Source organism: Acomys minous, assembly GCF_964271855.1.
Source record: "Acomys minous genome assembly, chromosome: 16".
NCBI classification, from domain to species: domain Eukaryota; kingdom Metazoa; phylum Chordata; class Mammalia; order Rodentia; family Muridae; genus Acomys; species Acomys minous.
The window spans coordinates 91,054,638-91,077,035 of NC_140498.1; the positions used below are offsets into that span (position 1 = coordinate 91,054,638).

Below are 22,398 nucleotides of genomic sequence, written 5' to 3' on the forward strand. Positions count from 1 at the left end.
ACTCAGTCATGCAGTGCTTGGCACACACACACACAGAAGACCCTAGGTTCCAACCTCAGCCCTACAAAGGAGAAAGCCGAAACCTCTCTGCTCACTGGCGACAGCCAAGAAGTCCTGGCAGATTTTATACTTGTAATGCATAAATACGTGAAAATTAACTCACAATAAACAAAATGACAGCATATCAATTATTTTGCAAATCACTTATTTCTAATTGAAACCCATGATGAACGTCTTGGCAGAGTACTGAGTCCCCTCAAAGGGTGGCAGAGCATCATTCCAGTACGTTCAGCCATGTCCTTGGCCTCAGTCTCAGTTCCTCACTGTTGCGGTAACCAGTGTCCTTACACATAGATCCTGGTGCTCTTGTGTGAGCGTCTGAATAGAGACTCCTACAAGTGGCATGGCTAATCCCATTCTAAATGTCAGATGGCAAACTAGCTTCCTCAGAAGATGAATCCAACAGTATTTATTTATGTGTGCAAGTGCGTGCAAGTGCGCGTGTGCACATGTATGTAGTAGCCAGAGGCCAGCCTTGGGTGTCAGTCCTCAGGTTCTGTCCACCTTGGGTGTGTCACTTCACCTAGACCTTAACAATTTGGCTGGGCTGGATGCCAGTGACTCTCCATGATCCATCTGTCTCCATGTCCCCAGCTCTGGGAATCCGAACGTGTGTCTCTGTACCAGGCTTTTCTTTTTGTTAAACATTACTAAACTCAGGTCCTCACGCTGGTGCTGTGAGGCCTTTCCCTGCTGAGCCACCTCTCCAGCCCTTTCTCGGGCAGCACAGTGATGGAAGCGACAGACTCAGGCCTCTTGGGCCCTATGGGCTTGTTTGGTCCCTGAAGGAGGCAGTGAGTGTCTTAGGTCTGGTCCACTTGAAGGCACAGAAAGCTCCTTCTCCCGTCTAGTGACAATGAAGGATGAGAAGTCACAGTGTCTCGCAAGTGGCTTTTCCACCATTCTCCCGAGGGCTGAGATGAGAGACTGGGGTCAGAGGTCACACAGCTGGAGCAGGATAAACAGACGTGAATCCTGACTTCAGGACCTCACACATTCCTTTCTGAGCCAGGTCTGTCTGGCACCTGGGTTAGGTCATGAGAAGCCCTAGCATGTGTCCCTGTGATCCTCAGCACAGCACCCTGCCACCAATCTCAACCAATTTGTCTCACTGGACAACAACTGCCAACTCCACAGCAGATGGATCTGCCTGGTGACTTGGCCAGGTAAAGATATCAGTTCGATGCTAAACAAATGACACGTCTCTACCAGCCCCTGTGCCTCAGTTTCTTCATTTGTCAAGTAGAGCTGATGACTCTTACTTTACATTTCCTCTAAAGATGAAATGGGGTGTTATATGACAGCTGCCCCACGTATGGTAAACACACGTCCACACACCTCTCTGACTCTCTCTGAGCATTAACCCACTGCTTTCAGACAATGGCTGGCCCCATCCTGCTTGGCTTCCGCAATGACCCAATTCCCTCCCCCCCACCTGTCTAAAAGTACCTGGCAGGTTGAAGTTCTTTTTCTGTCTCGTGCACTGTGGGGAAGGGTGTAGAGGAGAAGGCGGCGTGGCGCTGGGAGGGAGGGGGGGTGCTGGTGAGGAGGGCGTGGAGGACGTCGTTGATGAGGGGTTGCTGCTGGAGTCTGGCTGGTAAGGGACAGGGATGTGGTCCTGTGGAAAGAAAAAACAGGGCAGGGGTCAGGGACAGGTGGGGAAGCAGAGACAGCAGACAGGAGGAGCTGGGCACGAAGGGGCTCCTAAGCCAGCTCCCTCAGCAATGGCTGCCCCTTCTGCAGCTGTTAGATCCTTCCAGAGTCTAGCTTAGTTCAGTGAGAGAGCCTGTCTGAAAATATAAGATAGGAAGTGACAGAGAAAGACAACTGGTCAACCTGTGGCCTCCAACACACGCACACACAGAGAGACAAGCCACCCTAGCAGGTCAGTTTAAAGGGGTTGCTCCTAGATGTGGAGGAAGGCTTCCGTAGCCATGTTGCTGTTGGTGTGTGAACTCCAGGCAGGAAAGGTCACCACGTAATGAAATCTGCGGAGGTGTCAGCCACGGACTCCGTGCCTCTTTGATCTGGAGGGGCCCCATGCTGAGGTGCCCAGAGAACTGTCCCCACTCTGACACTTCTCCTCCCAAGTGTTTATTAAAGAATCAACAGCCTGACAGTTCCAGAGAGCGTGGGCTTGAGCTTTGAGCATCCTCCCCAGCATGCATCTGGGGACCGCATTGTCTGTCTTGCCCTCAGACCAGCTCCAAAGGAAGGGCCTTGTCGGATGAACTTTAAAAAAGCAGGTTGGTGGGTTGAATGTGCTCTCCCAAGAGACATGTCACCCAGAAGTTTACACTAAAGTCCCAGTTAGAACAAGGGCCACTGTGGATGTAACAAGGACAGCCTTGGGTCCTGACTCTAAGGATGCGTGCATGTCCTCATGAGAGCATGAAGACACTTCGGTGATGCCACCAGAAGTCAAGGACTGCCGAAGCCACTAGAAGCGGCAAGAGGCATGGACCTTCCTTCCCAGCCTCCAGAGGGCACCTTTACTAACATAATCACTTCAGCAATGCTGAGCAATAGTATATAGATGTACCACAATTTGTGGAATTATCACCCAGTGAGGGACATCTAAGTTGCTTCCTGGCTGGGGTTATTTTGTGTGTATGAGGATAAAGCCACTGTAAATATTTATAAAGAGGTGTGTGTGTGTGTGTGTGTGTGTGTGTGTGTGTGTGTGTGTGAACATAGGTAGTTCTCTGGGAGGGCTGCACTGTTGTACATCTGCATTCTACAGTGAGCAGTTTTCTTCATATCCTTGCCAGCGCTTGGTGTGCCATGATTTCTTATTCTCTCAGGTACATGGTTATGGGGCATCAAGTTGGTTCAACAGCCAGCCATAGTGGGCACCCCCTCCTGGGTTTATTTGCCTTCTGGAGTTTCCTTTTTTGGTTTTGATTACCATGGCTGTTTATTTGGTTTTGAAATTGGGTAGAATTTATTCTGTTTTCAGTTTATTTGTTCTTTTCTTTTCAAAAAAGTATTTTTTAAAAATCTTGTAGCTGCTTGGCCTTTTCATACTGTCTTTAGAACAACAGTGTCTAGGGCTAGAGAGATGGTAAAGTGGTAAAGTGTGCATACGGCTCTTCTGGAGGATACAAGGTTACCAATGCTTATAGCTCCAGCTCCAGGGAATCCAACGCCCTCTTCTGGCCTCCTCAAGCACCTGCACTTATATACACATACCCACCTCCACACAATTAAAACAACAGATCTTTAAAACAAAGCCCTGGTGTCACGGGGGTCAGGGAGCCCACCTGAGTTGAGGCCATCTCTCAGGTCTACGTTCAGAGGGCCCAGCTCCTCAAGGGTAGACCTGCTGTTGCCTTCCTGCCTCTTGGCCATCCTTACAGCAACCCACTGATGAGCTGGCTAGGTAGGGTTCTGTTCCTTACAACTGCAACAAGCCAGCATGCCGGATCTTCCAAGACCCTGACCACAGCATGAAGAGGCACGGCCTCTGCTGCCGCTGAGGATGGCTTGTTCTGATGTCCTGATGTAGGGGACAAGGGTTGGAGACTCGTCCCCAAAGGAAGTGGTAGATATTCCAGATATCCCTTGGCTCACTTCTCTCCTTATCCTGTCTTTCTCTACCTCTCCCACCCCTCACTATCTTTTCTATTCCTTCTATCGCCTTCCATCACTTCCTCTTCTGTCTTCACCTGTTCTTTCTCATCATTTATTCCTTTCTCGTTCCCACTTTCTTTCATCTTCTCTTTTTCTTCCTCTACCTTTCCCTTCTCCTTCCCTCTATCCTCGCTCCTGTTTCTCCTCCCCCTCCTCCATCCCTGAGCACCTACTGTTGGACTAAATCCTTTATATGTACTACACACCCACCACTCCCCACCATTCCAACAATGCCCCTCAGCACCTTGCCCATTGTACAGAGGGGAAAACTAAGGCAAACAGACTTTGAACTGGCCTACTCACAGCACCACAACAAGTTAAGGAGCTGTGTGCTACAAACCCAGGCCTTTTCACTCCAAAATCCACCTTCTGACGACCGGCCAGGTGAGGAAGCAGGGCTTCTGTGAACCCGGATGGATAGGGCCAGACAGGAGGCTGGACAAAAACGGGAGCAGGAACTCCTTAGAGTAAATTGGCTGTGAAATCTGTTCAGTAGCCACATCACGGCCGACAACAAGAATCCGTGTGAAGCCAATGAGACAAGAACAAGGCAAAAAAAAAAAAAGGCAAAAAAAAAAAAATAATATCCCACCCCGATGGGAGAGCTTGTCCACCCTTCCTGAGTATCCCTGCTGGCAGACAAGCAGAGCAATGTCACTGTGGCTCACCCGTCTGACCCCTGGTTTTGTACCATCTGACATCAAGAGGCTCCAGTGCTGGTAAAGCCAGACGGAAAGGTCTCAGAGTGGCTTTGAGCTCCTGGCCCCTGACGATGTCACAGAGAAAAGATGGGTTCTAACATATGCACAGTCACTTCTAGAGGAACACGTCAGCTGAGGCCTTCAGCTGTCTTGGCAAGGGGGGAGGTGTCCCTTTCCTTTGTTTTTTTTTTCCCTTCCTTCCTTCCTTCCTTCCTTCCTTCTCTCTTTCCTTCCTTCCCTCCCTTGCCTCTACAGATGGAAGCCAGAGACTTGCACACACTGGCCAAATGCCCCTCCACTGACATCAGCCTTGACACTTCCAGAAACAACCAAAGTAAAGGGACCCCAGCGTGACATTGTGCTTGAAGCCCCGTGATCAACGGAAACACTTGTTGCAATTCCCAGGAACATCTACTATGCACCAGAAAGCACACAACACGTTTTCAAAGGCTGTTTATTTAATGCCGCCTCCAGGGACAGCTCTCCAGGCGTTATCGGGCCCCTGTGAGCATGGTAAAGCAGGGACCCCCAAGCCTCTTCTTAGTGACAACTGGAGTCTACCTTGCTTAACCTCAAGCCCTACAACATACAGTTGTCTCCTTAGTAAAGAACTGTGGAAATGATACTGCCAAAGTCCCATGAGCCACCCCGAAGAACACAGGTACCGTGAGGCAGCCATATTGGGAGGAAACCCCAGGCATCAGGCAGTTGTTCTGGCTGACCTCTCTGCCAGGCATAGACTTTGGCCCCTCCCAATGCAGGCACCAGACATGAGAGTGAAGAAGCCCATAAAACGGTGAAACAGTTGACGGTAAATATTTTGGGTTTTCAGCCACATAGGCCTTCCTGTGACTCATCAACCTTGCTATATTACCACAGTGTAAAAGTAGCAAGGGATAGTGTGGGTGTGGCTTGAGTCACACAAAAGCAGGCAGCGGGCTGAACTTGGCCTGGTTCTAGATGTCACTACCCACCAGTTACCAGGGTCTTCCCAATAGAGTCTCTGGGTCTCCCAGGGCAAAGGCAAAATCACTCTCCCCTCTGGTTCTATGGCCCTTAGCAGAGAACTGGTTATTACAGACTTCCGATCTGGGGTCCATTTGTTGTGTAGCAGTAGACAGGCAGAGTGTGGCCATTTTAAATAGCGGAAAACTTCATCCTTGGATATTAAGTCACTTGCCTATAGTTTCACAGCCAACGAGGCCGGCTGCCAGTTTGCCCTGACCCAGAACACAGACTCTTTTGAATACTGGGTTGCTGTGACAAGGAGCCAGAATGTGACTGCTCCAAAAACTAGCAATAAAAACAACAGCTGATAGCTGTGTGTGGGGCAGGGTGGGGGGCAGAAGCAGCAGGGCATTGGAGGAGAACATGGGAAATCAGAGACAGAGGGTGGGACCAATGACATGCAGCCTTCAGGCCCACTCTAAACAATGTGACTTGAGCTGTGATGGCACACATCTTCAAACCTTGCACTCAAAAGGCTGAGGCAGGAGGATCGCAAGTTCATGACCAGCCTGAGTTATACAATATCAGCCTGTCTTAAAAACAAACAAACAAAAACACCCAAACATTTGAACCAAGGGGATGACTCAGTGGTTAACGGTGCTTGCCGTACAAATGAGAGGACCAGAGTTCAGATGCCCAGAACCCATCTGCGTGCTAGGTCAGTAGTGGGTCCTGCCTGTAATCTCATCCCCAGAGGACAAAGACAGGGACATCCCAGAGCAAGCTGGCTTGCAAGAGCCCTAGTGTCGAGATCTGGGTTTGCTAAGAAGCCCTCCCTCGAGGAAGAACGTCTAAAAGGCATCAAGGATGTTCCAAACATCACTTGAGACTTCTACACACATGTGCGCATGCACTCACGCGTGAGCGCCCACAAATATATGAAACCATGTGCACACATGCAAAAAAAATAGAAAAATAAGTACATTAATTAGACTTGCTTCCATAAAACCAGTAGGTGGGTTTGAGGCAGAATGACAACCTTGGAGCAACACCCACTGAGATGCACTCTGGCTATTGGAAGGAAAGAGGACAGGGAGGGGGTCTTCCTCTCAATGGCCAGAACAGGGAAGCAAGGCCACACTTTGGCAAGGGGGAAGTCAACAGTCACCATATGCTCATCTGGCACCTACATCTGTGGCCTCCCCCAACTCTGAGTTGACACCACATTTTATCCATCTTCAATGTAATACCCGGAGGCTTCGCGGGCCTGAGAAACCACCTCCCGGCATACGTGCAATTGGCAACATAGAGTGAACACGCCAGAAAGAAAGGTGAGCAGAGAGCCATCATCCACCAGAGGGAAGAAACCAATCTTTCTGATGTTCAGAGCCCCCCAACGGATAGCTACCCACCCCATCCAATTCCCCACCAAAGATCACCATCCCTTAGCTCAGCAGGTGCTCAGAAAGCCCACTAGCATGTACACAGCTGCTCTGGCAGATGGGGCAGATGTGGAGGCATCCCAGCAAGTACAGCCAGGGTCTGGAGTACCACAGAAACTCCCTTTTGTTGCCTCCTCCCATCCCAGTGCTCTGCCTCTCTCCCCTCACGCATCCATTTTCATTCCCAGGGGCCTATTTCTAAACCAGATGCATTCTGCCCTCAGTACCAGTCATGGGATGTTTTCCCCTACTCCCTGCTTTAGTGTACATAAACCACCCTGGACCAGGAGAGCCCAGGCGTACGAGCGTCGTGCCCCTGCTCAACCCTCTCCCCATTCTCACCTACCATCTGGCCCTGCCGCTGCATCTTCCCCCTTCTCCCCGCCAGACCCCTAACTCCATGAAAGCCACACTCTTACCTTGTTGATTTTGTTGGTTTTGGGGAGCGTCTGGCTGATGTGCAGATCTGAATAGCGGGCTGGCTTCCGCACAGGGTTGTTCATGTCACAGGGGACTGACTCCGTTCGCACTAACCTTGCTGGGTCCGTAGGGGTGAAAACAGCAGAGAGAGAGAGTCTAAACATCATATCGGCTTTGATCGTGTCAGAAGAGCTCAGTTCACATCCCACCTTGAAACCTACCAGCCACACTAGAAATGATAGCCATACATCACCATGACAAATGGTCTAGGTGTCCTCTGTGGATTTTTACACGTCTTGTATTGTCTACATAGCACACCTGCCATCCCAATATTCAGGAAGTGGAGGATAGGATTAGACACTCAAGGGCTTCCTTGGCTAGGGAGCTCATGTCCATCCTGGGCTACATGAGCCCCTGCCTTTATTTGTAAGATTTATTTTTATGTGCATTTGTGTTTTGCCTGCATGTATGTGTGTGTAAAGGTGCCAGATCCTTTGGAACAGGAGTTCCAGACAGTTGTGAGTGGCCATGTGGTTGCTGGGAATTGAACCTGGGTCTTCTGGAAGAGCAGCCAGTGCTCTTAACCACTGAACCATCTCTCCAGCCCTGAGACCCCGTGTGTGTGTGTGTGTGTGTGTGTGTGTGTGTGTGTGTGTGTGTGTGTGTGTGTGTACGCGCGCGCACGCATTCATGCAAGGTATACTAACATATGTACTTGTCAGTGTAGATGTGTCATATGGGTGTGCACATGGATGTGAGTGTGGTGGCCTGAGGTTCACATCAGATCTACTTCTGTTTTTCAGATGGGGTCTGCCACTCAACCTGCAGCGCATAGCTTGAGCTAGGCTAGCTCGCCAATGAGCTTCAGGGATTAGCTTGCCTAGACCCTCACCCCCAGCACTGGGGTTACAGGTGTGCCCTGTCATCCTAGCATTTTGACATGACTTCTGGCGGGGGGGGGGGGGGGGGGCTCAACTCAGGTCCTTGTGCTTGCATGGCAGAATGGCAGAAACTAATTCACCAACCGAGCCACCACCACCCCAGCAGCCACGTATTTTTTCAGACATTTCCTTTTTTAATCATTTATTCCCCCCCCCAACAAGTGTTTTTTGACAACTATCTTTTGTTTTTTTCCCATGTTGCTGTTGCTGTTGCTGCCACACACTGCTTGAGTCTTTCACTTCAGCCTTGAACTTAACTTGCAACACAAGAGATCCCTGATTCCTCGAGGCCTGACAACCAGCACACAAGTCATGATGGACACCTGTCCCTCCGCTTCTAACTGTGTGTTAGGATGTCTTTTGTTACATACGGAGTTTATCGGGACTAAGGAAACCGTCACACATTGGACCACACTTGTCCCAAATAACTCCGGAGTCCCACAGTAATGGCCCAGCTCCCTCAGCCTTCCCCTGTGTATTACACCCAGAGCCAAAGCTGGATACACAAGCCAATGAGGCTAAATAGCTGCTTCCTGGTGGGGACGGAGCACTCCAGCCTCCAGTGCCATCATCTCGTTATTTCTCTTACTCGTGGGGAACACAGTGTAGGACTGTGGTGAGTACGCCCCAGTTCAGGCTTGCCTGCCTACCACCCTTCCTTGTTAGTTTAGTTGGGGACTGTGGAATTAAAGCTTTGCACTGACCCAGGGATTTAATTTCCCTGCTTAGCCTGAGCTGCCATTACCATGGAAACAGACTCTATTTTCAACTTCCCACCAACAGGGAGGTGGGGGAAATGCAAGAAGCCAGTGGACTCTTCCAGGAAAGTTCTCTTTGATTTACTCGGAAGACACCAGCCCTCCAGAAGCCCAGGGAAGTTTGCCTTGAAGGTGGGTGGGAGGAAGGAGGCCTTCTCCAAATACCAGACTCTGAGGGAGGCTCACCCTCCTGCAGTCTGGGTCTTGACTTCCTGGGGGAGTTAGCCTTCAAGGCACCCACTAAGGAGCAAGACTCGGTGGGAGGCAAATTCCCCAGTGATGTTGGCCTCAGACAGGGGCACAGGAGCTGTGTGAACTCAGGTTCCAAAATAGCCATGCTTGGTGTATCAAGGATGTGGGGTGGAAGAGGCAGGAGAGAGGAGGGCCAGAGACTGCGGAAACCTCTCTCTTCATGGAGATCTGAGGTGGGGAAACATAAAAACGCAACCGCCTGTGAGTTCTCAGCCTGCTTTGGTGGAAACCCAATTCTTCCATCTTGAGATTTATTTATTTATAATTTATATGGTATTCTGCCTGCACCTCAGAAGGCACCAGATCTCATTATAGATGGTTGTGAGCCACCATGTAGGTACTGGGAATTGAACTCAGGACCTTTGGAAGAACAGCCAGTGCTCTTAACTTCTGAGCCATCTCTCCGGCCCGGAAACCCAATTCTTGCCTTTCGCTTTTCTTAGGTTCACTCTGAGGCTGGGTGGACACTCCCAGGTCATGTTTGAGCCAGGGGAGATGAGAGGGTGGCTAAGGCAGAGTCAGCCTTGGTTTAGCAAGTCTCTGTGTCTTAAGCTTGGTCTCTGGCAGGTCTGAGGCTCCCTCCAACCTAGAGATGGGGGCGCTGCCGGCAGGTACTCAGGAAGTCTGTCTACCTAATTTTGTGCTGCTACCCTCCCTGGACAGCATCTGCCTGGACTTTCGGGTCCGCCAGGCCTCACTTGCCCAGAGTCTCTCATTGAGGATGTTTGGCCTCAATGTGTGTGGGTTTTGTACAACTCTTGTTCCTGCCTTGGGTGTGCATATGAACCCACCAGATCCAACTCAAAAAAGTAGATTCCTGTTCAGCATTTCCCGGGTGGGCCCAGGAGGTGTCAAGTTCAAACACATGTGCACACATGCCTGGGCCACGCTTTGGTTAGGCAGAGTAAAGAGGAGAGTGGATGTTGCTTTGAGGAAGGAGCTAATGTAAAATTACCCTGTAGGAAGGAGCTTTATTGGGAGAGGGTAGTCTCGAACCATGGAAGCCATGACTGGGGGGTGGGGGTGGGGGAGAGTGAGTAAGCATTAAAAACAGACAAAATGATCAGGGCTGAAAGGGAAGGACAGGATTGGCTTCCCTTGAAAGCCCAGGGAGAAGCTTCATTTCTTTAATGGCGGGAACCCCTGATAGATTGGCACCACACCACAAGAGGCTCCAACGCTAAGACTGTCTGGGCAACGCAAACTGGACTCAAAGGGGAAAGAAAAAGAAAAGAAGAAAAAAAAATATCTCAAAGTTGGGTGGGGAGGGATGAGAGGGTGTGATGAAAGGAGTTGGGGAAGTGAATGCGTTCAAATGATTAATAAAAAAAATACTGTACAGAAAGAATGAGGGAGAGAGGAAAAAGGGAGGGAGGGAAGGACAGAGAGAGAGAGAACAAGATAGAAAGCAAGCATACTTAAAGGAGAAGAGACATATATGACCACCACACACAGGGTGACAAGGTGAGGACGGGGAGCAGAGATGGAGCCTTCGGAAAAATTCCTAAAAAAAGGAAAATATCTGACTTTTACTTCCTTCCGGAGGCGGCAGGAAGGTTCACATTGTGCGATTTAGTCTGGGATAGCCTACATGACAAGGATAATGGGGGAGACAGGACCATAGGTTAGAGGTTGTAAAAACCATAACACTGATCCTTTTTAATTGAGAGAAAGAGCGGCAGCAGGAAGCTCACGGCCTGAGCTCTTCAGGCCGCAACATCTGGCCATTTGCACTGACCAGCATCTTAGGAGCAGACTTCCGATCTCACGAGAAGTAACAACATCATCAGGAGAGGTCTCTGCAGTGATGGCATTGTCCTACCCCCATGCCACCATCCGGTGCAACGGCCACACGTGGCTCCTGAGCCCCGAGGAACGGCTGGTGGCACTGAGTAACAGAACTTGTGTTTTTAGGTCGTTCTCGTTAATCTCAAATTACATAGTCGAATGTGACTAATGGCTACTAATCCGACAGCATGGGCTTAAGAATCATGGGGCTCAGACGACTCCTTGATGGGAAGGCCTGGTGGCACTCAAAGGAAGGATAGCAGGCTACCAAGAAGAGACCTGATACCCTATGATCATATATAGGGGGAGGAGGTCCCCCTCAGTCACAGTCATAAGGGAGGGGAGTAAGGGGAAAATGGGAGGGAGGGAGGAATGGGAGGATACAGGGGATGGGATAACAATTGAGATGTAATATGAATGAATTAATTAAAAAAAAAAAGAATCATGGGAGTCTAGGAGACATGAAGCCACATAACAAGAAATTAAGGAATTATTTTGCAAGCTGGGCTATGAGACCGTATGAAGAGTTATTGTCTCCTACCAAGTCCGTGGAAGACAGTGCAACACTTTTCTTCCCAGCTGAATGGGTCTGGCTGTATACTGTGAAAGGCTGCCAGCTTGGTCAAGTTGGCCCAGGTACCTCTAGGACCATAGAGCATGAGATGGAGATGGCCTATAACAACAGATGCCCCAAGCCAGACTCCTCCCTGAGGCCACGTCTGCAAGACCAACTATGTGAGCCCCAGCCGGCAACTTGAGTGTAAAGGAAGAGCAATAGAGTTGAACGAAGAAAAGAAGAGGAACTTAGGACCAGAGGCAAAGCGAGGAGCAGGGGGCAGTAGGCACCAAAATATTAGAAGGTACCAGTGAGAAGCAAGAAATAAGAATGACGGAGCAGAGGATAATGGGTAAGGAACACAGCAGGAAGGAAGATGGTATTGGGAGAAAAGAAATTGAGTAGGCAAGAATCTAAGGGGTTGGGAGTTATTTGGAATTGTGCTGGGGTGGGGGGCAGGGCTGCCTGGGATGCAAGAGCTCTGGAGCCAACCACAGGATAACAAGTGTTAAATATTTACCTCCTCGATGGATGATCAGGAGATGACAGGGTGGGGCTTCTTTGGTGCATTTGTTGTGGCACTTTAACCTGAAAGACAGAGATAAAGGAAGATGGATGAGTTAACTGCACGGATGAATGGCTTGGTGGATGGATGGACAGGTGGACAGATGGATGGATAGGTGGGTGGATGGATAGATGGATGGCTTGGTAGACAGATGGATGGATGGACAGGTGGACAGATGGATGGATAGGTGAATAGATTAATAGAGTAGGTGGGTGGATGAAGTCTATGGATGGGCTGAAATGGATGTAGTATGGATAGATATAAATATGGATGCATGGACAGGCAAAGAGATGAACTTGTAAATGGACGGATGGTTGGTGGATGGAAGGACTGCTGCATTGACTAACAGATGGGTAAGTGATGAATAAATGGATAGGATGGATATAAATGTGGATGAGTAGATGGTAGGACAGGTGGATGAATGAGCTAGCAGATGGATGGATGGATGGCTCAGTGATGGAGTGGATGGATATACATATAGATGGATGGCAAGCTGGTAGATGGACAGATGGATGGAGGAAAGGATGGGAGGATGGATGGCAGATATATAGATGGATGGGTGGGTGGAGGAATAAGCAGATGGACAAATGAGATGCCCTAGTGGGCTGGAAAACTCCAGATACCATGGACAGCAATATGTGAGACAAGTGGAAGCAGCAATCGCAAAAGCTGACCCATGGCAACCCAGGTGATAACTCTGCAGAGAGGCTGCCAACTGCAACTCTTCCAGTTCCACCCTGGGTGGTCCAAGAGTAAGCAGCAATTGTTTTACTAACAAGATCCATGTTAACTTCTTACGCTACAATGTGCTTAGGATAATGGTCTATATTCACCACCACCACCACCATCACCATCATCACTATCACCACCATTATCATCATCACCACCATCATCACCATCATCACTATCACCACCATCACCATCATCATCATCATCAAAAGCAACACCCCAATCTTAGTCATCATTACTAAGTACTTGAAGACTGGTTCACCTGCCACTACACTAAACATTTTCTATACACTATCTTGTTTGAATCTGACAATTGTAAAAAAAAAAAAATAGCTACTGTTATCATTCCTGTTTTCTGGGTAGGAAAACTGAAATGAACTGGCATGCCCTGGACAAAGCCCTCAGCCACTATCCCACGTGTTGTCTCTCATCTATCCTAACACCTAAAGCTCATGGGAAACATCAAACCAGAACTTCCATTTAGGATGCAATCACTAGCAGGCATCAAGAGCACAGAAGACAAGTGAGTTTCTTTTAGACAGACCTGAGATGTCACCTTGCTTCCCCACCACATCATCTGATTTTCTCCCCTCCCCCAAGTTACTGCAGCTTATTGCACTTAATGCAAACAATATAGACACTCTATGCAAGATACTGTACAGGCTCTGTGCAGACCCTCTGGATTCCCCTGACCTTTTGTGGGTCCCAGACAAATTTCCAGTAGTCAACATTTTTTGCCAGGTAGCTGCCCTTTCGCTCCCAGCATCTTGGGACTGAACAGAAAGTCCCACCCACCACCCAGGGGTTAGAGTATGTTTCTTCCTATGAAACTCTTAACTGTCTTCTCTATGGACACAGATCTAGTCTAGTGGTTCTCAACATGATGTTTCCCACTCAAACAACATTGGTACATTCTGGAAACTTCTCTGGGTTCTCTGCAGAATTGGCATCTCTGAGGATAGACTAGAACAAGCCCCAAAGTGACCCAAATGTGCATGATGCCGGGGAACCACTGGTTAGCCGGTTGTACACACCTATGCTTGTTCCCCCCCCCCCCCCCCGCCTTTTTTTTTCACCATCTTTCCTGGCTCTGAGGGAAGACCTGGGTTCACCTATGATATGGAGACTTTAAACCCGGAGCCCTCAAGCGTGCAGAGGACAGGCTAGGAGAACCCAGGTAGTTCCAAACAATCAAGAAATCACACTCTTCCTTTCCATATGACCATACTGTGGGGGAAGGTCTTCAAATGCTCACCCAGTCCCAGATGCAGGCAGACAATGGACATCACCACAAGAGATCTGATCACAGTCTCCCATCTGTTTCCAGGCTGCCTTATGTGAATAGCAAAGGATAATGTTTCTCCATTCACAATAGAGAGGAATTTTCAACTTTAAATAAACTTAGTGCTGTGTTTTGAGCCTGAACTGTTTCTGAGAGGCTCATGGGGGACATTTTGAATATTTGGTCCCCTACTGGGGTGCTAGTTGGAAGGCTGTGGTACCTTTAAGAGGTGGGGCCTGGCTGATGGAAGTGGGTCACTAAGGGGTGGGCTTGAAAGACCATGCCCACCCTGGGTCCAGACTGCTTTTCTACTTTGTGGGTCTTGTCACATGAACATGCCACTCTGTATGCTCTCACCACCACATCTTTCTTGCCATGATGAATGAAACCCAGAAACCATAACCAAAACGAATCTTTCTTCCCTTAAGTTGCTCCCCACCATTGGCAAGAGAACACAGTACACTTTAGCCAAAAAGACAAGAAAGCCAGGCATGGTGGCATACACTGGCAAGCCCAGCACTCAGAAGGCTGGGATCACTGCAAGTTTGAGGACAACCTGGGATGCATTCTGAGTTTACTACTTTGAAAGGATTAAATGAAACCATGCTTGAAAAGTGTTACATGAAATGGGGTGACTTTCAGTATGTAATATTACCATCATCTCCATCATCATGGCCATCACCATCATCATGGCCATCACCATCACCATCATCTCCATCATCATCATGATGGCCATCACCATCATCACCACCATCACTAACATCATGACCATCACCATCATCACCTCAATCACCACCATCATCATGGTGATCACTGTCATCACCACCATCACAGCATCACCACTGTCAGTACCACCATCATCTCCATCATCAGCATCCTCTCAATCATCATCATGGCCATCACCACCATCACCAACATCATCATCTCTATCACCATCATCACCTCCATCATGACTATCACTTCCATCATGTCCATCGCTTCCATCACCAACATCAATCACCACCAACATGGCCATAGCCACCATTACCATCATTATTACCACCATCATTGCCAAATCATTATCACCGATGCCACCATCTCCACCACCACCACCACCACCACCATCATCACTATCACCATTATCATCCCCGTTATCCCTATCATGAGGGCCACCAGCATCCATCATCCCTTCCATGTCCATCATCTCCACCATCCCCCACCACCCCTTCCTCAAATCATCAAGGCATCCAATTCCCACGTCAGCTTCTGGGAGAATCATGATCAGCCCTCACACACAGCATAATCAGGCCCAACGATTTACTTGTAACAGTGAAAAGATGCACACAAGGGACGATTAATTCCCAGGATGGTTTTTGCAAGAAGTGAAGTGTTTCTATTCGTGGAAAAGCAAGTTCAGGCTTCAAGCGGGTGATCTCTGAAACGCATGCTCATAATTATATCCTGACAACATCCTGCCTGGTGGGCAGCCTCCCGGGCCTCCAGGAACTCCACGGCAGCTGCAGCAGCTGCACCCATCCTTCCTCCAGTTTTGCTCAACTGGAGCTCAGAGAGTTCAACTCTAGTATTACTCCCCATGGCACCTACCAGGGACTCCCCAGTCACAACTCTGTTGCTCTGGATTTCATTTCTGTCGTACTTTGTGATGGTGTCCCATGCCTGCATCATTTATTTGTTCCCATGTGGGCTATCTCTCCCTTCAGCCACAGGACTTCACCCACTGGTTTGCTGGTGCACACTGCTTCCAGCTTAGCTTCTGAAAACCTGTGGAGTCATAAGGGTTTGATCCTACACTTGGACACAGCTCTTCCCCTTAGATCATAGAATTTGGAAGGGCCATCAGAGAAAGGGTCAATCAGAGTAGTGGAAATTTTATGAACTTGATATCAATATGAGCCCAGGGACATCGTGGGCACGTCTCAAAGAAGAGCATTTTGACTCAGGTTCCTGTCTCCCAGAACAGACGATCAGGAGACCTAGCACATAAGAGCTGAGCCGCTCACTGGCCCTGTGACTCTGACTGAACCTTGCTTTCTCAGTCTGTACCTACCACTTAGGGCCAATGATGAGACTAAGGTGACCAAGTAAACTACCAGAATAGCATCACTTCATGCCCCATGATCCATCCCTGCAATTACTCCCCTTCTCGAGGGACAAAATACCTGACATGGGCAGTGTGAGGAGGGAGAGTTGATGCTGGCTCTGTCCTAAGGGCACAGTCCATCATTCTGGGGAAGGCATGGCGGTAGGAGCCTGAGACGGATGTCATGTGACATCCGCAGTCTCCATGGAGAGAGGCGAATGCCAGGCCCCAGATCACTTACGCCTTTGTATCCATTCACTCCACAACCCCATCCCACAGGATGGAAGCATCAACACTCAGAGTGGGTCTTCCCACCTCACTTAAACCTTTCTGGAAACTTCTGCAGAGATACATCCAGAGACAGTGTGTTTCCAGGCTGGCTCTGAATCCAGTCAAGTTGACAATTAAAAGTAAGCCACCACAGTGCTTGTTGCTTTGAGGGTCATGGTTTGTGAATCTGCCAGTCATACGGACCTTTTAGTGGCTTCTGACTATCCTTGTCCTCCCAATTCAAGCTCTGCCTACGCTTTCAAAAGACTCCTGATTACCAAAGTCAATTGTCCCTAACCTGCTCTATTCTTATTTAAACACATGCCTATTTTTCATGGCTGCGTGTTAATCATGTCTATTGATGGCTCGTGCTGTGACACTTTGATACATGTCTACAATGTAGTTCTCACATCAGGGTTTCTGGCTCGTCCTGTATCTTGGGTGTTCCTCTGAGAGCCCTCTATCACTATCCCCATGTTACAGACAGGGAATCAGAAGTAAATGCCTGGCACAGAATATCACAGAAGGTAGATCAGTTGTTAAAACACAGGTCTCGGGGCTGGAGAGATGGCTCAGAGGTTAAGAACACTGACTGTCTTCCAGAGGTTCTAAGTTCAATTCCCAGCAACCACATGGTGGTTCACAACCATCTATAATGAGATCTGGTGCCATCTTCTGGCCTGCAGACACGCAGGCAGAACATTGTATACATAATAAATAAATCTTTAAAACAAAACAAAACAAAACAAACAAAAACTACAGGTCTCTATGATTCAAGACCAGGCGTTTAACTGGCTAGTTTGCAAGGGCAAGGGCTGGCCACGTAGTAGGACCACAACCACTCCTACCTACCCTTCTGCTTCTCCGTAAACTTCCCACACAGAGCAGAGAGTGAGAACCACAGATGGGAGCCTTTGCCATTGCCTCTGTGACCCAGCTGTCCCTCTTCTCTCCTGCATCATTTATGGATGTGGACGATGCCAGGGGGTCTTTCTTTGGGTTGTTAGAGTCTGCTCTTTTAGGGGCTGGGGGAGGGGAAAACCTAGGGGGATTTGCTTACCTCTCTTTCCTCCTTGCATCCCTCTCCTCCCTTGAGCCCAGAGCTGTGGCCAAAGCTCTCACTTCACTATTCTGTCCTGTCCTTGTCTTCTACCGCCTCTGCGGTGTCATGCAGGTCACCTACTTTGTCTTGGGGACTGAATGGAGGCCTCTGCACAGCCAGGCAAGCACTCTACCACTTAGCTTTGCCCCCAGCCCTCTTCTTACTTTTACTTAATTTTTTTTTTTTAACACAGAGTCTCACTAAATTGCAAGGGCTGCCTTGAAACTCACTGTGCAGCTCAGGCAGGTGTAGAAATAGCCATTTGCCTACCTCGGCTGCCCAGGTAGTAAGAGTCACATGACCAGGCTAACTCAGATTTGGTCTTCTGATGAAGATAATATCTCTCACTGCCAGCAGCTCCTTTGGGGGAACGAAATGTTCCACACAAGTAACTTTCCCTCATAACTGAAGTTTATCCTATTAAGCCGTGGAATTGCAAAAAATAAAAAAGTTAGCCATCTTCAAAGGAAGCTTTATGTAACGCATCTCCAAGATGCCACGCTCTCACAGGGCAGGGCGGCACTCTGTATAGACCCAGAGTATGTGTGCATAGATACACTGTCTCCTGGCGCCTGCGCGACCCTGCTCAGGCACTGTGTCAGTTAATGTTCCTTTGGTCACATCATTAAGAAAAGCAGAGAGCTGATGCCCACTCAGGTCAGCCTGACTCTGGTGTGGGGGAGCGGTGGGGGGGTCTGGGGAGTCAGCTGGATCCTCCCATCCTCTTTCCTCCTGGTAAAAGGAACCCCCCCCCAGACTAAATTCATCAAGGGCTGAAGAGATACAAGGCGAATAATGAGATATTTAGAATCTCATTAAATACCATGTTGTCTTGTTTGGTATCCCATTTCTAAACCATGGACAAACCCAGTTCCAGAGTAAGTGGGTCATTTAAGAGGCAAGCTTGTTACTGCAAGTAAGGTGATCCCATGAGTTGGGCTTAGAAGGAAGACAGCCATTGCTGGCTGCACTGAACAGGTTGGGGCTTTGGACATATGCATAGAGAGAGCCCTGGGTCATCCCCTAGGCAAGGAAAGCCCATGTCCCTCCCACTCCCATGTTCTCCTTAGGGCTCTCAGTTCTTTGGCCAGCCAAACTTTGCAGCCAGCAAAAGTCTCGCAGCAAAGAATCAATAATTATGGTTGCTCCCATAGTAAACAGGAAAGTGGGCCCCTTCTTGGAGACCTACTCTATGTCAAGTGTCTGTCCTCGGCACCTTCCTTCCATTCTTAGTTCTGAGACCTTGCGAGGCAGAAGGTTTGTCTCTCCTTGCCTTACAGCAGAAGACACTGAGGTTCAAACTGGGTCGGCAACTTGGCCACATTAGCACAATCAGGAAGCAATGGGGTTAGGATTTGAACCCAGGGTTGTTCGTAATACGCTTCTGACCCTATTTTATGTTGGAAGAGAGCACGGTACAGAACTGGAGGCTCCACATTCCACCTGGTAATCCTCTCAGACAATGATTCTCTACTTATCTTGGGTGCTGAGACAAGTCTCCAACCCCAACAGATACTCCTGGGGAGCCCCGAAGCCTGCTTTGCAGGAAGCGGTCAGCTGATCACACTATTGGTACACTAGCTCTCTCCCACAGACAGGCATGGGGTGATCTGATTGGGGTAACAGTGTGCATTTCCAGCTGGGCAGACAATGCTCTGCAAGTGGGGCACAGTGGGAACACATAGGCCTGAGCCCAGTTGGGGTCCCACCTGCTCTACTTTCCAGGGCTGTTATCTCAGCATCTGGCTAGCTCTGTCAGCCCTGTCAGCCATCCCTCTGCACGCTAGCACTGGATCTTCACTGCTGAGCATCAGGGCAAGGCGGTAGAGCCCAGGCATGGGAGATACTCCTCATGTGCTTTCCCGCCTGCCAGCCCAAATAAGGTTAAGCTGAGTTGCACATCTTTCCCTTTTTTTTTTTTTTTTTTTTTTTTTTTGCATATTAAATCACCTTTCCAAGTGGGCTCCTTGAAAAAGATGTCAACGTGGCGGATGGTAGAAAGTTAGTATTTCTTCCCGGATGCTTCAGCTATTCTGAATGTAGATACTTCTCGGGTCGACTCCCACTTGACATCAGCAGGTTCTCTGACTTGAGGCTTCTCAGATATCTGTCTGAGTGTGCCACCGTCCTGTAACTCCTCCATGGGCTCCCCTACACCTAGAGAGTCCAATTTAGGCTCCCAGCATGGCTTTGGAGGGCCTGCCTACCTACCTTTCCGCCCTTCCTCATATTCTCCCTCATTCTCAGTACCTCAACATCCAGAACTTAACTTTTGACCCTGAAACTGTCAAAGCTTGTTCCCAGAAAGACAAGAAAGCTACCTTAGATGCACTCTGGCTCCCTGCCACTGGTGGTGACCATCACAGGTCAAAGGCCTTCAGGCATCTTCAACTTCCAAGAAGGACATCTCAAGGGGAGAGTGCGGCAGGCCAGACAGACAGAGGGGAAAGCTCTGGTCCAGGGTTACAGCAGAGTCCAGGTTCTCACACTCTGCTCTGCAGAGATCAAGGCAGGCAGAACAGGAAGCAGCAGTCATGGTTGCCCCTCCCACTCCCCACCCCCCAAAAATGATTACGTGTCCAAGGAGCTGAATTAAGGGCATCTGTGTTTGAGTGGCAGATACACCCATCACGAGGAACTTCTCAGGCCTCTGTTTCCTCATCTGTAATATGGGGGTGATAGTGGTCCCCACCTGCCTTGCAAGTTTGTAACACGGATAAAATGGAAGCACACTTCTAAAGTGTTTAGCAAAATGCTTGCAATGCAATGAGGCTTCAGTGCCTAATATCCTCATCCTTACCACAACCACCATCATCATCATCATCCCTACCACCACCACCACCATCATCATCATCCTTACCACCACCATCATCATCACCACCATCATCATCATTACCATCATCATGATCATCATCACCATCACCATCAGCATCACTACCATCATCACCATTATCACCATTATTATTACCATGACCTTACCTAATTCCCACCTCAGTTTCTAGAAGAATTATGTAAATCTCTCTCTTACATATAACTATAACAGGAGTCAACTTCCCCTCCCCCCATGATAATAAACACTATTGCACATAAGAGACAATTAATTCCCAGGATGGTTTTTGCAAGAAGTGAAATGTTTCTATTCGTGGAAAAAACGAGTTCGAGCTTCAAGCGGGTGATCTCCACAACGCACGCTCATAATTATATGCTGCCAACATCCTGCCTGGTGGGCAGCCTCCAGGGCCGCCAGGAACTCCACGGCAGCTGCAGCAGCTGCACCCATGGGTCCCCAGTTTGGTAAGGGTGGAGCAATTAGCTCCTGCACCAACCTGGCTACCTTCACTTTCCTGATCACTGGTGGCTAACAGCCATTTTGTAAACGAATAACTTTTCAAACAAGATGTTGTGCATCGATGCAGGAGCACACACGGTAAGGAGAGGAGAAATTGAAAAAGCAGTGAACAAATCCTGTAATGCAGCAAAATTGGAAAAGGATCATGAGACTTCTCTAAGTGCAAATGAGTGACTGCAAATGTGGAAGGAATGCAGAGTCAGCCCGTGCAGCCATGGGCAGGCAAAGGATTCAGAGAGGGCAGCTATCCAATGATCCTGGGAAAGGTGGAACACTTGCTTAGCCACGGTAGGCGTCCCCATGAGGATGCTGCTCCTCTTACAAGAGAATCCATCAGAGGGTCCACGTCTACGGAAGCCGATAATGACCTCAACTAGAACACATCAGTGCCTTGGCTAGTACCAACCTGCCTCTGTGGCAAAGGTGTCTAACTCAGGGCTGACCAAGGCATTTGTTTCAGCATTTGGGGCTTTGGCTAAAACAGGGCATGTCACAGGCTAAGCAGGGCAATATTGCACCTATAATCATGCTGCGATCGTGGGGTTGGAAACTCCCATACGTCATCATGGAACCTGAAGGTGAAGCTCTGGTAATGGATCCGTGGTTGTGCTGGGCAAGTGATTGGCAGCTAACACGCTGAAAGTGGGCAGCGCAGGCTGCAAGGTTGGGAATGGGTGATTTATATCACAAACCTGTTTCTCGGCAAGAGTGGTAACGCTGTCTCCCTATCTGGAAACATGTACAGACCTTTTCAGATTTCACACCTACGAGTGGGGGCGGGGGTGTCACACAGAATCACCACACATAGATTGCTATTTCCCTACAAGAAATCGGATAAAGTCAAGTATGGTGGCTGTAATCTTAGCACTAGGGAGCTTGAGGCAGGAGGATGATCATAAGTTTCAAGGCACCCTGGGCTACATAGCTGAGTTCTAGGCTGCCCAGACCTACTCAGTGGTTAAAAAAAAAAAAAAAAAAAAAAAGAGCCACCTTGAGGGTGTGACAGCCCCACAGAGTATGTGTCCCTGCCCCACAACAGCAGAATCACTCGAGAGAGTTTCCTATCCGCCAGCCACACCTTTCCTGGGCAGCACAGTAGAGCTGGCTCTGGTGCCATGGGTATGGGTGAGCCAGGCAGAGGGCATGAGAGAGGGAGAGCGGGCCCCGCCCCTTGCCAGCTATGGCACTGGGTGAACTAGCTGGGGCAGTACTGGAGACCTGGCCCAGGAGGCACGGGTGTGGGTGAGCTGGTGGGCTCAACTCAGCTACCATCTGGGCCTAGATCCACAGTTTTAGTTTGCCCGCCCTAACATCTACCCTATCAATGAATGGCCGGTCCTACAGATCCAAAGCTGCAGGATCTCCATGACACAGAGCAACAGCAGGATTCCCGGTGAGGATCTAGTATTGACAATGCAGCAGAAGCCAGAGGCCTTGAACCAGGTCAGTGACTCATTGCAATGAACATCTGCAAGTAAAGATGTGTGGACCGGAGGATGTGCTGTGTATCGGCCACACCCGG

The 22,398-nt window shown here is 49.1% G+C and overlaps 1 protein-coding gene across 3 annotated transcripts in view; it reads right to left on the bottom strand.

Moving 5' to 3' along the window:
• Positions 1-22,398, bottom strand: part of KSR2 (kinase suppressor of ras 2) — a gene marked incomplete at its 3' end in the record, with an annotated part of 339,518 nt that overhangs the window by 71,235 nt on the left and 245,885 nt on the right. For 2 of the 3 annotated variants that reach the window (XM_084762599.1, XM_084762600.1), the window contains exons 8-10: positions 12,020-12,087; positions 7,204-7,322; positions 1,510-1,678 (exon numbers count right to left, since the gene is read on the bottom strand). In XM_084762599.1, coding sequence (XP_084618725.1) covers positions 1,510-1,678; positions 7,204-7,322; positions 12,020-12,087 — 356 coding nt within the window. Of the gene's footprint in view, positions 1-1,509; positions 1,679-7,203; positions 7,329-12,019; positions 12,088-22,398 lie in introns of all 3 variants that reach the window. The other variant, XM_084762598.1, reaches the window with a different exon arrangement.